At 49.1% G+C, this 16471-nt stretch overlaps 1 protein-coding gene across 1 annotated transcript in view; it reads right to left on the bottom strand.

The window, feature by feature from the left end:
* The window catches only part of LOC110526970 (transmembrane protein 266), a 113343-nt gene that overhangs the window by 89069 nt on the left and 7803 nt on the right, over positions 1–16471 (bottom strand). Inside the window, exon 3 of the mRNA XM_036981010.2 lies at positions 11003–11224. Within this exon, the coding sequence (XP_036836905.1) occupies positions 11003–11224 (222 nt within the window). The remainder of the gene's footprint in view (positions 1–11002; positions 11225–16471) is intronic.

The following is a 16471-nucleotide window of genomic DNA, read 5'->3' as shown; positions in this document are numbered from 1 at the left end:
ACACAGAGGTGAAATACCTGCTATATGCTGATGACTTGGTACTTCTATCACCAACCAAAGAAGGTCTTCAACAAAACATTAATATTCTGGAGCAATATTGCCATAATTGGGCCCTGGCAGTAAATTTCCAAAAAACTAAAATCATGATTTTCCAAAAAAAACCCAGATGTCAGAAACACAAATGTAAATTCACCCTAAACAACACCTTAATTGAACACACAAAAAATTACACCTACCTTGGTCTGACCATATCTGCATCGGGAAACTTTAATATGGCAGTGAAGGCACTCAAAGAAAAAGCCCGCAGAGCAATGTATGCAATAAAAATGAAATTATTCAAAATCAACATCCCAATTAGAATTTGGACTAAAATATTTGACAGTGTAATCCTACCAATAGCACTTTATGGAAGTGAGGTTTGGGGGCCACTCAATAAACTGGATTTTAAAATGTGGGACAAACATCCAATTGAAGCCCTACATGCAGAATTCTGTCGGAAAATTCTACAAGTCCAGAGAAATACACCAACTAATGCATGTAGGGCAGAATTGGGCCGTTTTCCAGTAATAATGAAAATACAGAAAAGATCATTAAAATTTTGGCTACATCTAAATTCAAGTCCAAATTCGAGTATGCAATTTAAAGCACTTCAAGCCCAAGAGCTGAGCCCAGAAACGAGCCCTCTCAGTCAGCTGGTGTTGGACCTCACCAACCAAGCTGACACCAGCACTGCTTCAAAAGAAATAATTCCAATAAGCAAAATCATGAACCAATCAAAGGAATCATATTTACAATACTGGAAAAACGAAACAAAATCCCAAAGCCGACTAAATTGCTATCTGACCCTAAACAGAGAATATGAATTGGCTGATTATCTCTACTCTGTCAGAGATACGAAGCAGAGACAGATCCTTACCAAGTACAGGCTGAGTGACCACCGATTGGCAATAGAAACCGGCAGACATAAAAAGACATGGCTACCCAAAGAGGAGCGTGTATGTGGTCACTGCATGACAGGGGAGGTAGAGACAGAGATGCACTTTCTCCTTTACTGTGATAAATATTCCTCACAGAGAGATTCATTATTCACAGAAATGACTACATATATTCCAAATTTTTACAAATTGAACCCAGAGGAAAAACTAAGAATACTCATGGGCGAAGGAGCAATGGCTCCTCTTGCAGCCAAATATGTATTTTCCTGCCATAGCCTGAGGGACACTGAATAATAACATCTGCATAGTAAACAGCAACTTACTTATTATTACTATTATTACTATAATTATTAATGTTTACTGTAGACTGTTACCATTTTATTGTTATTATTTTTGTATTTAATTTTGTATTATTATTTACTACCATTTTATATTATTATTTGCTATCATTTACAATTTTGTTACAATGTATATTGTATACATTGTTGCTTTGGCAATATTGACACAATGTTTTTCATGCCAATAAAGCAGCTTGAATTTGAATTTGAATTTGACAGAGAGAGACAGAGAAACAGAGAAAGACAGAGAGAAACAGAGAGAGACAGAGAAACAGAGAGACAGAGAGAGACAGAGAGACACAGAGAGAGACAGAGAGAGACAGAGAAACAGAGAGAAACAGAGAGACAGAGAGAAACTGTTACGGTGCGTGAATGAGGACCCAAAAGCGAATTAATGTAAACAGAGCTTCTTTAATAACCAAACATAGGTAGGCTCAGATGGACCGGCAGATTCCGACAGGACAGGACAAGGTTGCAGCAAACATGACGATAGTCTGGTTCAGGCATGACTAACACAAACAAGAATCCGACAAAGACAGAAACAAAAACAGAGAGAGATATAGAGGACTAATCAGAGGGAAAAAGGGAACAGGTGGGAAAAGGGGTGACGAGGTAGTTAGGAGGAGACAAGGAACAGCTGGGGGGAAAGAGGGGGAGAAAAGGTAACCTAATAACGACCAGCAGAGGGAGACAGGGTGAAGGGAAAGGACAGAAACAAGACACAACATGACAATACATGACAGAAACAGAGAAACAGAAAGAGACAGAGAGAGACAGAGAGAGACAGAGAAACAGAAAGAGACAGAGAGAGACAGAGAGAAACAGAAACAGAAAGAGACAGAGATAGACAGAGAGACAGAGAGAGACAGAGAAACAGAGAGAGACAGAGAAACAGAGAGAAACAGAGAGAAACAGAGAGAGACAGAGAGAAACAGAGAAACAGAAAGAGAGACAGAGAGAGACAGAGAGATACAGAGAAACAGAGAGAAACAGAGAGAAACAGAGAGACAGAGAGAAACAGAGAAACAGAAAGAGACAGAGAGAAACAGAGAGAAACAGAGAAACAGAAAGAGACAGAGAGAGACAGAGACAGAGAGAGACAGAGAAACAGAGAGACAGAAAAACAGAGAGAGACAGAGAAACAGAGAGAGACAGAGAAAGAGGGAGAGGGAGAGAGAGAGAGAGAGAGGGAGAGAGAGAGAAAGAGGGAGAGTGTGAAAGAGAAAAAAACAGAGAGAGAAGAGAGAGGGGGAGACAGAGAGAAACAGAGAGAGACAGAGAAAGAGAGAGGGGAGTGGGAGAGAGAGGGGGAGTGCGATGAAAGTGCTGAACACAAGTCCGTCCCACGCCACCTTGATCCTCCGAACGGGAGGCACTTCCTGGTTAGACAGGAAGATGGATGACCTCAACTCTATTAATAACTGAGCTCCACTTACCATGGCCTCTGTGTGTGTGTGTGTGTGTGTGTGTGTGTGTGTGTTTGTGTGTGTGCTCGCACCAAAACTGCTAACACTGTAACTTCCCCCTGAAGCTAGCTAAAAACAACCACCAATGTCGCCCACGCCTCCTGCCTACTGATAGATATGCTACATTATAACAGCGCAGTGTGGTTACAGTAAAACCAACCTCCTGCATGCACGTGTGGGCCTTTTCCATCCTTCCTCACAGAAACAGGGACTCATGCAAACCAAACTAAAGGTTCCTGCATGGTTCCTCTGTAGCTTTTTGTCCATTGAGATATGTTATGTCTGAATGAGTGTGTTTGACGGGAGTGGAATAAGGTCTAGGGATAAACTCAAGGCATTTTATTGTCATTTAATCCTCTGATATTCAGCAATGGGAAGATTTTTCTGCAGAGAGAGGAGAGACAGACAGAGATATATGAAGAGAGAGAGAAAGATGGAGAGAGAGAGAGAAAGCTCTGAAGATAGATAGATAGAGAGAAAGAAAGAGAGAGAGAGAGAGAGAGAGAGAGAGAGAGAGAGAGAGAGTGAGTGAGTGAGTGGGTGAGAGAGAGAGAGAGAGAGAGAGAAAGAGAGAGAGAATGTTCTGCAGATAGAGAGACAAAGAGAGAGCCTATCTGGATGTTGGAAGGCACCACTGAAGGAGCTGTGCTAATCCTAATGAAATGTGACAGGCAGACATAAACTTGAATATGAAGTGAACCATGATTACAGACGATTAGATAACAATCACTACGTACTGCAGCCAGAGAGCTTGTGTGTCTGCCCTTGCTTTCTCTCTGTCTGTGGTGTGTGTGCATGCATGTGTGTGTGCACGCATGCATGCGTGTGTGTGTGTGTGTGTGTGTGTGTGTGTGTGTGTGTGTGTGTGTGTGTGTGTGAGTGTGTGAATTGCCTGTAGTCTGAATTCGCATGTGGAGTGGAGTAGGGGCTGTGGAGTATGGGGGCAGTGGAGTAGGGGGGACTGGGGAGTAGGGGGGGGGGGGGGGGGGGGGGTTGTGGTGTAGGGGGACTGTAGAGCAGGGGGACTGTAGAGTAGGGGGGGCTGTAGAATAGGGAGGACTGTAGAGTAGGGGGGACAGTAGAGTAGGGGGGACGGTAGAGTAGGGAGGACTGTAGAGTAGGGAGGACTGTAGAGTAGGGGGACTGTAGAGTTGGGGGGACAGTAGAGTAGGGAGGACTGTAGAGTAGGGAGGACTGTAGAGTAGGGGGGACAATAGAGTAGGGAGGACTGTAGAGTAGGGGGGGCGGTAGAGTAGGGGGGGCTGTAGAGTAGGGGGGGCGGTAGAGTAGGGGGGGCTGTAGAGTAGGGGGGGCGGTAGAGTAGGGGGGACAGTAGAGTAGGGAGGACTGTAGAGTAGGGGGGGCGGTAGAGTAGGGGGGACTGTAGAGTAGGGAGGACTGTAGAGTAGGGGGGACAGTAAAGTAGGGGGGGCTGTAGAGTAGGGGGGACAGTAGAGTAGGGAGAACTGTAGAGTAGGGGGGCAGTAGAGTAGGGCGGACTGTAGAGTAGGGAGGACTGTAGAGTAGGGAGGACTGCAGAGCAGGGGGACAGTAAAGTAGGGCGGACTGTAGAGTAGGGGGGGCAGTAGAGTAGGGGGGACGGTAGAGTAGGGAGGACTGTAGAGTAGGGAGGACTGTAGAGTAGGGAGGACTGTAGAGTAGGGGGGACAGTAGAGTAGGGAGGACTGTAGAGCAGGGGGACGGTAGAGTAGGGAGGACTGTAGAGTAGGGGGGACAGTAGAGTAGGGGGGACAGTAGAGTAGGGAGGACTGTAGAGTAGGGAGGACAGTAGAGTAGGGGGGGCTGTAGAGTAGGGGGGACAGTAGAGTAGGGGGGGCTGTAGAGTAGGGAGGACTGTAGAGTAGGGGGACGGTAGAGTAGGGGGGACTGTAGAGTAGGGGGGGCTGTAGAGTAGGGAGGACTGTAGAGTAGGGAGGACTGTAGAGTAGGGAGGACTGTAGAGTAGGGGGGACTGTAGAGTAGGGGGGGCTGTAGAGTAGGGAGGACTGTAGAGTAGGGAGGACTGTAGAGTAGGGAGGACTGTAGAGTAGGGAGGACTGTAGAGTAGGGAGGACTGTAGAGTAGGGGGACAGTAGAGTAGGGAGGACTGTAGAGTAGGGAGGACTGTAGAGTAGGGGGGACTGTAGAGTAGGGAGGACTGTAGAGTAGGGGGGGCTGTAGAGTAGGGAGGACTGTAGAGTAGGGAGGACTGTAGAGTAGGGAGGACTGTAGAGTAGGGAGGACTGTAGAGTAGGGAGGACTGTAGAGTAGGGAGGACTGTAGAGTAGGGGGACAGTAGAGTAGGGAGGACTGTAGAGTAGGGAGGACTGTAGAGTAGGGAGGACTGTAGAGTAAGGGGGACAGAGAGTAGGAGAGACAGTAGAGTAGGGAGGACTGTAGAGTAGGGGGGACGGTAGAGTAGGAGAGACTGTAGAGTAGGGAGGACGGTAGAGTAGGGAGGACTGTAGAGTAGGGGGGACTGTAGAGTAGGGAGAACTGTAGAGTAGGGAGGACTGTAGAGTAGGGGGGGCAGTAGAGTAGGGAGGACTGTAGAGTAGGGAGGACTGTAGAGTAGGGGGGACTGTAGAGTAGGGGGACAGTAGAGTAGGGAGGACTGTAGAGTAGGGAGGACTGTAGAGTAGGGGGACAATAGAGTAGGGAGGACTGCAGAGCAGGGGGACAGTAGAGTAGGGAGGACTGTAGAGTAGGGAGGACTGTAGAGTAGGGGGGACTGTAGAGTAGGGAGGACTGTAGAGTAGGGGGACAATAGAGTAGGGAGGACTGCAGAGCAGGGGGACAGTAGAGTAGGGAGGACTGTAGAGTAGGGAGGACTGTAGAGTAGGGGGGACTGTAGAGTAGGGAGGACTGTGGAGTAGGGGGACAATAGAGCAGGGAGGACTGCAGAGCAGGGGGACAGTAGAGTAGGGAGGACTGTAGAGTAGGGGGACAGTAGAGTAGGGGGGCAGTAGAGTAGGGGGGACTGTAGAGTAGGGAGGACTGTAGAGTAGGGGGACAATAGAGTAGGGAGGACTGTAGAGTAGGGGGGGGGGTTGTGGTGTAGGGGGACTGTAGAGCAGGGGGACTGTAGAGTAGGGGGACTGTAGAGTAGGGGGGACAGTAGAGTAGGGGGGACAGTAGAGTAGGGAGGACTGTAGAGTAGGGGGGGCAGTAGAGTAGGGGGGCAGTAGAGTAGGGGGACAGTAGAGTAGGGGGGCAGTAGAGTAGGGGGACAGTAGAGTAGGGGGACTGTAGAGTAGGGAGGACTGTAGAGTAGGGAGGACTATAGAGTAGGGGGGACTGTAGTGTAGGGAGGACTGTAGTGTAGGGAGGACTATAGAGTAGGGGGGACTGTAGTGTAGGGAGGACAGTAGAGTAGGGGGACTGTAGAGTAGGGAGGACTGTAGTGTAGGGAGGACTATAGAGTAGGGGGGACTGTAGTGTAGGGAGGACTATAGAGTAGGGAGGACTGTAGAGTAGGGGGGACAGTAGAGTAGGGGGACAGTAGAGTAGGGGGGACTGTAGAGTAGGGGGACAGTAGAGTAGGGGGGCAGTAGAGTAGGGGGGCAGTAGAGTAGGGGGACAGTAGAGTAGGGGGACAGTAGAGTAGGGGGACAGTAGAGTAGGGGGGCAGTAGAGTAGGGGGGACAGTAGAGTAGGGGGGCAGTAGAGTAGGGGGACAGTAGAGTAGGGGGACAGTAGAGTAGGGGGGGCAGTAGAGTAGGGGGGCAGTAGAGTAGGGGGACAGTAGAGTAGGGGGACAGTAGAGTAGGGGGACAGTAGAGTAGGGGGGGCAGTAGAGTAGGGGGGCAGTAGAGTAGGGGGGACAGTAGAGTAGGGGGAACAGTAGAGTGGGGGGGCAGTAGAGTAGGGGGACAGTAGAGTAGGGGGAACAGTAGAGTAGGGGGACAGTAGAGTAGGGGGGACAGTAGAGTAGGGAGGACTGTAGAGTAGGGAGGACTGTAGAGTAGGGAGGACTGTAGAGTAGGGAGGACTGTAGAGTAGGGGGACAGTAGAGTAGGGAGGATTGTAGAGTAGGGGGACAGTAGAGTAGGGGGACAGTAGAGTAGGGAGGATTGCAGAGCAGGGGGACAGTAGAGTAGGGAGGACTGTAGAGTAGTGGGGACTGTAGAGTAGGGAGGACTGTATAGTAGTGGGGACTGTAGAGTAGGGAGGACTGTAGAGTAGGGAGGACTGTAGAGTAGGGGGGACAGTAGAGTAGGGGGACAGTAGAGTAGGGGGGACAGTAGAGTAGGGGGACTGTAGAGTAGGGGGACAGTAGAGTAGGGGGACAGTAGAGTAGGGAGGACTGCAGAGCAGGGGGACAGTAGAGTAGGGAGGACTGTAGAGTAGTGGGGACTGTAGAGTAGGGAGGACTGTAGAGTAGGGAGGACTGTAGAGTAGGGGGGACAGTAGAGTAGGGGGGACTGTAGAGTAGGGGGGCAGTAGAGTAGGGAGGACTGTAGAGTAGGGGGGACTGTAGAGTGGGGGGGGGGGGGGGTTGTGGTGTAGGGGGACTGTAGAGTAGGGGGACAATAGAGTAGGGAGGACTGTAGAGTAGTGGGGACTGTAGAGTAGGGAGGACTGTAGAGTAGGGAGGACTGTAGAGTAGGGGGGACAGTAGAGTAGGGGGGCAGTAGAGTAGGGAGGACTGTAGAGTAGGGGGGACTGTAGAGTGGGGGGGGGGGGTTGTGGTGTAGGGGGACTGTAGAGTAGGGGGACAATAGAGTAGGGAGGACTGTAGAGTAGGGGGGGGGGGTTGTGGTGTAGGGGGACTGTAGAGTAGGGGGGACAGTAGAGTAGGGAGGACTGTAGAGTAGGGGGGCAGTAGAGTAGGGGCTGTGGATAAGAGAGAGATAACAGAAAGGTCAGCTCCATCTTCACAATGCTACAGGCCATGATATACAAACTTGGCCGTCGGTTGGTGATGGTAGGTGCTTCATCACAGGCTGAATCCCAAATGGCACCCTAAGTCCCTATGTAGTGCAGTACTTTGACCAGGCCCTGTACACACACACACACAGACACACAGACACACAGACACACACACACACACACACACACACACACACACACACACACACACAGCAGGTTGACATGAGAGCCTTTCTCTTGATTAATCTCTACCACTTCAGCCCCACTAGATGTTGCTACTGAACTACACCCAGCCTCTTGTTGCAGCACAGTGATAAAATACAGACTCTGTGGATCAAACACTAGCTGCATACGGTCACTGTACCCATGAAGTCAGCAATGAACACCATAGCAAAGTCAAGTTTGGTACCCGATCAAGCCCTGCACATTATTCACAGAGTAAAGTGAAATCAGAGGGGTTCTACTCAGTATGACTGTCCACTGTCTCTCATTCAATGAACCATCCTTTTCTTGATGAAATACCTACATTGTGTTGTTGTGAGATTCTCATTTCAGAGTACACGCTCTCTCTCTCTCTCCCTCCCTCCCTACACCCCTTCCTCCCTACACCCCTCTCTCTCTAAGAGCAGATGAGCCACCTAATGCAGACAGGGAAGGCAATCCACTTGTCTGTAGAGAGTCAGAGGACCACAGGACACATTCCTCTCTGAGATACATTATGAATTTGATGGGCCTGGTGGATTTCCACCTCCTCCCTGTACTGCTGCTATTGATGCCTCCCAACTTCACTTCATCATTCAGCAGCTACGGCAATAAAGCAGGAACATTTCCCTCCCATTTCCTTTATAAAGGTGGTGTTCTCTCTCTTTAGAATGTTGTCTTGTTCCCACAGCAGTCAATCCTGAACCAAAAGGGCTCAACCTGGAACCAAAAGGGTTCTTCCTAAACTTAAACTGAAAGGTCAAACAGTTTGTTTGACCTTTATATTGCTTGCTTGTGACACTCAAAGGCTAGAGAGTGACCACCATGGACCACAAAATCAAATTGTAAACATGATACAATATTATGGCTGTCTTGCTACAGTAGTTAAATAGTGTTACTAAAGGTCCCTATGAGGAATGAGGTTTGCTGCTGTTGTCCAAGGAGGGCTGATCGATACGGTAATAACAGACAGAAGCACGTGAAGCACGTGCGTAATGGCAGAAGCACGTGCGTAAGCATTCAGGAGCTAACACTGCTGAAAACCACAGAATAATATTGGGTGAATCTCAAGTGCAGGTTCCTCACCTCGGACCTTCTCCTCCAATGAGTTTTGCGAAAGAGGTGAGAGGACACAAGGAATCAAGGAAATACAATTGAAATTGACCCATGGTGCCCCCAGGCCTAGAGGACACAGGTTTGACTGACACCTTCCCATCACCTGGCTAATAGCCTTCTTTAACAGGGATTCACCCTTGAGTCCTTTACTATGGAGCCAGTGCCACCTCTGATGCTGAATCCTAATGGAGTGACCCAGGGGAGGAGGGACCAAACGCAGGCCTGATAATGATGATTGGTGTTCCATTTAAGGTGTACTCCAGATAGAACAAGTTTGTGCCTCGTGGATTTAAATGTTGTTGTTTTTTACTAGGATCCCCGTCTTCCTGGGGTCCACACAAAACATGGAACATGACATAATACAGAACATTAATACACAAGAACAGCTCAAGGACAGAACTACATACATAAAAGGCACACGTAGCCTACATGTCAATAACATACACACAAACTATCTGGGTCAAATAGGGGAGAGGAGTTGTGCAGTGAGGTGTTGCTTTATCTGTTTTTTAAAACCAGGTTTGCTGTTCATGTGAGCAATATGAGATGGAAGTGAGTTCCATTCAATAATGGCTCTATTTGGGAAATGGGATTTCATTAAATGTAATGTAGCGCATGATAACTTTTACTACTCCCACTGACAGGATTTTTACAAGCAGCCATTTTGCACTAATGACTTGGATATGAAATAGTGATCCTGACAGTAATGTAGTTGAAGTAGTACTGCTGTGGTAACATACAGGTCAAATCACCTTCAAACCAATGATGGACAATTCCTGTGTTTGGGCCCATACACAGCCAGCAGATTTCACAACAAGCAGAACTACAAAAACAGTGTGACATAGGCATGGCATTCTCTGTTGTGCAGCAGGGACAGGGAGTAGCTAGCTACTGTGTGTTGCACTTTTGACATGAAAATGGGGCAAACGAGGGATGTAGCCTGTGAGCTCACAGCATCATGATGAGACAACAACAGTAATGTGTTAGTGTCAGCATTGCACTGCCCACTGTTGACTGTGTGTCTGTAGAATCCATCTGTTTAAGGGGCACGGCTGATAGCTGGCGAACACTGAGCCTAGTGGAGTGAGACCTGATCTGGTGTCAAACGGAGTGCTTGGAAGGGAAGGTGTGTGTCTGTTTGGGATGCTGGATCGTAAAGCTAAAGCATATGGTGTTGTTTATCTGGACTCACAGGAAGAACCAGGTCTGAGTCACTATTACTGGACAGGATGCCATTACAATACGGCAATACAGGGACTGTGTTTTTACTGTATAATGAAAGAGACAATCTGTTAAGACCATACAGTAACAGACGTGCAGGGAAGCTAAAATGGCCTGGGACCTCATCCATCACACATCAACCTTACAATTCTGGTTAAGGGTAGAAAATGGAACTGGCAGTGTCACAAGTAAGGTAAACTATGGATGTTGCCATATAGGTCTTGGAGGAGCACAGTACATTCAGGGGATGTGTTTAGACCTTCATAGGAAATATATGTAGACCAAACAGCAATTATGAATCTGTTTATCACTGACGGACATCCCCTGTGTTGTAGCTACAGTACTGGCTGTGAGTTAAACAGGACCAATGTATCATGAGATTGAACATCATCCATACTTCTCCCTCTGTGTTGGCCAATGTACCATTAGCATAACTGACATGGTACATGGCGGTGTGTTCCTGCCCTCCTTCCCAGCCGTCACTGTTAAATGCTTGATGTACTGCATAATTATACATGACACCATATTCAATTACATCATTTCGTCTCACATTCTCAAACCAGAAGCAGGTCGTTTCTGAGGATAACTGGGAATTTATCATTTCCAAGGTGTGGAAAGTTATTAATAGAAAAGTCTGCCAGGTCCCAAGATCTTTGCAAACCCTTATGAACCGTTGTAGATGCGTGCGAGGTTTGGACCTGTTTGTGTAATGGCTGAAGTCTGTAAATAAAGCCACAGCGTCTTACCCTTCCCTATTGAGGTTCGGACCTATTGGTGTAATCAATAGCTACCTACTGTACAGTCAGAACGCGTCAGTGCCTTTCAATGGATGAATACAGTTGTATTGTCTCACCCTTCCCTGTTGTCGTCCTCATCCAGGTTAGAGAGGAGCTGTGATCCGGCCAGGGAGAGGTCCAGGTGGGCCAGAGGAAGGTCCCTGTAGCCGAAGCTGACCAGCTGGACAGGAGCCATGCAGGAAGGGTCCATCTCCTGCACACCATGCTCCTCCACTGGGTCTGGCTGGGAGATGATCTCCAGGTCTGATAGGCCTCCAGCCTGCTGCTCCACCACGTCACTAAACACACAGGGAGAGAAGACGACTGTGTTAGCCCACTGAGCTCAAGCCTCTTCACCTTCTAACTCCACTGGCTCTGGCTTCACCCTTTACCTCCAGGTCCTACAACCCAACCGCCTGCTCAACCATTTACCTCCAGAACCTACAACCCAACCGCCTGCTCAACCATTTACCTCCAGGTCTACAACCCAACCGCCTGCTCAACCATTTACCTCCAGGTCCTACAACCCAACCGCCTGCTCAACCATATACCTCCAGGTCCTACAACCCAACCGCCTGCTCAACCATTTACCTCCAGGTCCTACAACCCAACTGCCTGCTCAACCATATACCTCCAGGTCCTACAACCCAACCGCCTGCTCAACCATTTACCTCCAGGTCCTACAACCCAACCGCCTGCTCAACCATTTAACTCCAGGTCCTACAACCCAACCGCCTGCTCAACCATTTACCTCCAGAACCTACAACCCAACCGCCTGCTCAACCATTTACCTCCAGGTCCTACAACCCAACCGCCTGCTCAACCATTTACCTCCAGAACCTACAACCCAACCGCCTGCTCAACCATTTACCTCCAGAACCTACAACCCAACCGCCTGCTCAACCATTTACCTCCAGAACCTACAACCCAACTGCCTGCTCAACCATTTACCTCCAGAACCTACAACCCAACCGCCTGCTCAACCATTTACCTCCAGAACCTACAACCCAACCGCCTGCTCAACCATATACCTCCAGGTCCTACAACCCAACCGCCTGCTCAACCATTTACCTCCAGAACCTACAACCCAACCGCCTGCTCAACCATTTACCTCCAGAACCTACAACCCAACCGCCTGCTCAACCATATACCTCCAGGTCCTACAACCCAACCGCCTGCTCAACCATTTACCTCCAGGTCCTACAACCCAACCGCCTGCTCAACCATTTACCTCCAGGTCTACAACCCAACTACCTGCTCAACCATTTAGATCCAGGTCCTACAACCCAACCGCCTGCTCAACCATTTACCTCCAGGTCCTACAACCCAACAGCCTGCTCAACCATTTACCTCCAGGTCTACAACCCAACTGCCTGCTCAACCATTTAGATCCAGGTCCTACAACCCAACCGCCTGCTCAACCATTTACCTCCAGGTCCTACAACCCAACAGCCTGCTCAACCATTTACCTCCAGAACCTACAACCCAACCGCCTGCTCAACCATTTACCTCCAGAACCTACAACCCAACAGCCTGCTCAACCATTTACCTCCAGAACCTACAACCCAACAGCCTGCTCAACCATTTACCTCCAGGTCCTACAACCCAACCGCCTGCTCAACCATTTACCTCCAGAACCTACAACCCAACCGCCTGCTCAACCATTTACCTCCAGGTCCTACAACCCAACCGCCTGCTCAACCATATACCTCCAGGTCCTACAACCCAACCGCCTGCTCAACCATATACCTCCAGGTCCTACAACCCAACCGCCTGCTCAACCATTTACCTCCAGGTCTACAACCCAACTGCCTGCTCAACCATTTAGATCCAGGTCCTACAACCCAACCGCCTGCTCAACCATTTACCTCCAGGTCCTACAACCCAACAGCCTGCTCAACCATTTACCTCCAGAACCTACAACCCAACCGCCTGCTCAACCATTTACCTCCAGAACCTACAACCCAACCGCCTGCTCAACCATTTACCTCCAGGTCCTACAACCCAACCGCCTGCTCAACCATATACCTCCAGGTCCTACAACCCAACCGCCTGCTCAACCATATCCCTAAACACAATGTTGTGGGTTGCTGGAGATCCAGATCCTATATCAAAGTCTGAGAATCAAAACTATGAGATGATGGTGTTCATGTGTTACTTTGAAACAAACAAAACAGGGAAATAAAGTAAATTGAAGTGCTGTAGAAAAACACTACCTTGGCGATTGGGGATAAACAGCACACCTTGCATCAATGATATCTGATTGAAACACACACAGTGACCTGAGTAGTGGTAGAGACTGAGCCTCTTCTGTAGGGAGGTAGCAGAGCACCATGACAAAGGGAACAAACTGAGCATATCCAGTGATTTGACATGGATTATTGTCTGATATGCATGTCTTCCTCCGTTGGGGTGGAACAAAAGTTGAAATGATACAAACAGAAAGTTATTGAAAAAGCTCTGTCCTGTCGCACAATAGAACAAATATCAACATTATTCTGTCTCACTCCTGCCAAGTGTTAGCATTTCATCAAACAAGCAGACTGAACTTATAGACGTTAAATCGGTACCTACACTCTTAGAAAAAAAGGAATCTAGAATCTAAAAGGGTTATTTGGCTGTCCCCATAGGAGAACCCTTGAAGAACCCTTTTTGGTTCCAGGTATAACCCTTTTGAATTCTATGTAGAATCCTTTCCACAGAGGGTTCTACATGGAACCCAAACGAGTTCTACCTGGAAACAAAAGGGTTTCTCCTATGGGGACAGCTGAAGAACCATTTTGGAACTCTTTTTTCTAAGAGTGTAGGTCAACTGATTTTGCAAACACACACTGAGGGAGCACAAAGCACAACACCTGACACTGTTGTTTCATTCTCCTCTGTAGTATAGTTAAACACCTCTATACAGGTGTGTCAGCACCTCCAGAGTATGTATACTGTAATGCATCAGAAGTTTCTATTGTGGGCCAGGCCTCTAGCAGCATCACACAGCCCATCACTCAGCCCATCACACAGCCCATCACACAGCCCATCACACAGCCCATCACACAGCCCATCACTCAGCCCATCACACAGCCCATCACACAGCCCATCACTCAGCCCATCACACAGCCCATCACACAGCCCATCACTCAGCCCATCACACAGCCCATCACACAGCCCATCACTCAGCCCATCACACAGCCCATCACACAGCCCATCACTCAGCCCATCACACAGCCCATCACTCAGCCCATCACTCAGCCCATCACACAGCCCATCACTCAGCCCATCACTCAGCCCATCACACAGCCCATCACTCAGCCCATCACTCAGCCCATCACTCAGCCCATCACACAGCCCATCACTCAGCCCATCACTCAGCCCATCACACAGCCCATCACTCAGCCCATCACTCAGCCCATCACACAGCCCATCACACAGCCCATCACTCAGCCCATCACTCAGCCCATCACTCAGCCCATCACACAGCCCATCACTCAGCCCATCACACAGCCCATCACTCAGCCCATCACACAGCCCATCACTCAGCCCATCACTCAGCCCATCACACAGCCCATCACTCAGCCCATCACACAGCCCATCACACAGCCCATCACTCAGCCCATCACACAGCCCATCACACAGCCCATCACTCAGCCCATCACACAGCCCATCACACAGCCCATCCACAAGCCTCAGTTGTGCCCTGTGGTGCATATTTTTAGACCAGACCAGATGTGGATGTATCATGTCTGCTGTGACGTTGCTCTCCTCTACACTCACAAGCCTCCCATTGTCAGATGAGTGGATCGGAGCTCTTACAAATGTGAAGTTAGGAACGAGAGAAGAGGAGGAGGAAGAGAAGTGGGAGAAGAGGAGGAGGAGAAGAGGGAGGTTCTAAGCAGTCTCCCACTGATTCACAGTCAGTGATTGTCCTCGCTCTCAATTCAATAGGCTTTATTGGCATGGGAAACGTGTTAACATTGCCAAAGCAAGTGAGGTAGATAATCTCTCTCTCTCTCTCTCTCTCTCTCTCTCTCTCTCTCTCTCTCTCTCTCTCTCTCTCTCTCTCTCTCTCTCTCTCTCTCTCTCTCTCTCTCTCTCTCTCTCTCTCTCTCTCTCTCTCTCTCTCTCTCTCTCTCTCTCTCTCTCTCTCTCTCTCTCTCTCTCTCTCTCTCTCTCTCTCTCTCTCTCTGTGTGTACTGTGAGGCGCTGTGGGGCACTCTACTGTGCTGTACTGTGAGGCGCTGTGAGGCACTCTACTGTGCTGTACTGTGAGGCGCTCCACTGGGCTGTGCCTTTAGGTTGTGTAATTATGAGACTTCATAGGGATGTGGGGTCTGGGTTTAGAAGGTCAGCCAGTGCTCCAGTTGTATTCTAGCACAGTCATCCTCCTCATCCTCCCCGTCCTCCTCCTCCTCATCTCATCCTCCTCCTCCTCTACCTGCTCCTCCTCATCTCATCCTCCCCTCCTGCACCTCCTCATCTCATCCTCCCCCACCTCCTCCCCCACCTCCTCCCCCTGCTCCTCCTTCCCCTCCACCTGCTCCTCCACCTCATCCGCCTTCACCTCCTCCCCCACCTTCTACTCCTCCTCCTCCTCCACCTCCTCCCCCACCTTCTACTCCTCCTCCACCTCCTCCACCTTCTACTCCTCCTCCTCCACCTCCTCCCCCACCTTCTACTCCTCCTCCACCTCCTCCACCACCTTCTACTCCTCCTCCTCCACCTCCTCCCCCACCTTCTCCTCCATCTCCACCTCCCCCTCCACCTCCACCTTCACTTCCAACTCCTCAAGGCTAAGTAAAACAATATCGACCTCCTACATAATGAAAGAAAACCATCTTGTAGTTCCATTATAAGTATTAAGAGATAAGTCAACAGTAATGGTCTGTTGATAGGATCAGGGTTGACCTGTGCAGTTGGAGGGCAGTACCCCATCACCATCACTAGGACCAGGGAGTGCAGTAAAGTGCTTGTGTTGTGGGGAGTCAGTGGCCTCGGAGGCACCCAGGACCAATCTAATCTCTACAGTGACTCACTAACCTTCACAAGGACGACGGACACGACGGACTGGGAGCAGACCACACCTGGAGTGGTTCCTACTGTAGGTCCACGAAGAAACACACACACACACACTGAATACACACACACACACACACACACACACACACTGAATACACACACACGCACACATAGACACACATGCACACACACACACACACACAGACGCACATACACAAATTAAACCCACATAGGCTGCACCCACGCATACCGTGCATGCTAGCATATCCAGGTGTGTTCTTCTGACACACAATCACATAAGAAATAGTTAAAGAGGTTAACAAGGATTTCTAAGGAAATTCTCACGATAAGCCTGACGGATAACATTGTGTGTCTTGTGAAACAGAGAGGTTACATGGTACACATAATCAGTGGAGAAAGCTCTCTCTCTCTTACGAGCTTGGCACGCATCATCCCGAGCTGAACCCCCATCTGAAATGTTAATGTGGTCTATGTTTGAAGGCCAGCATTATGACTAATTCCTACTTAATATGCTCCCC

Source organism: Oncorhynchus mykiss, chromosome 6, assembly GCF_057628025.1.
Source record: "Oncorhynchus mykiss isolate SJ-2025 chromosome 6, ASM5762802v1, whole genome shotgun sequence".
In the NCBI taxonomy this organism is placed as follows: Eukaryota; Metazoa; Chordata; class Actinopteri; order Salmoniformes; family Salmonidae; genus Oncorhynchus; species Oncorhynchus mykiss.
This window is presented reverse-complemented; position numbering and strand designations above follow the sequence as displayed.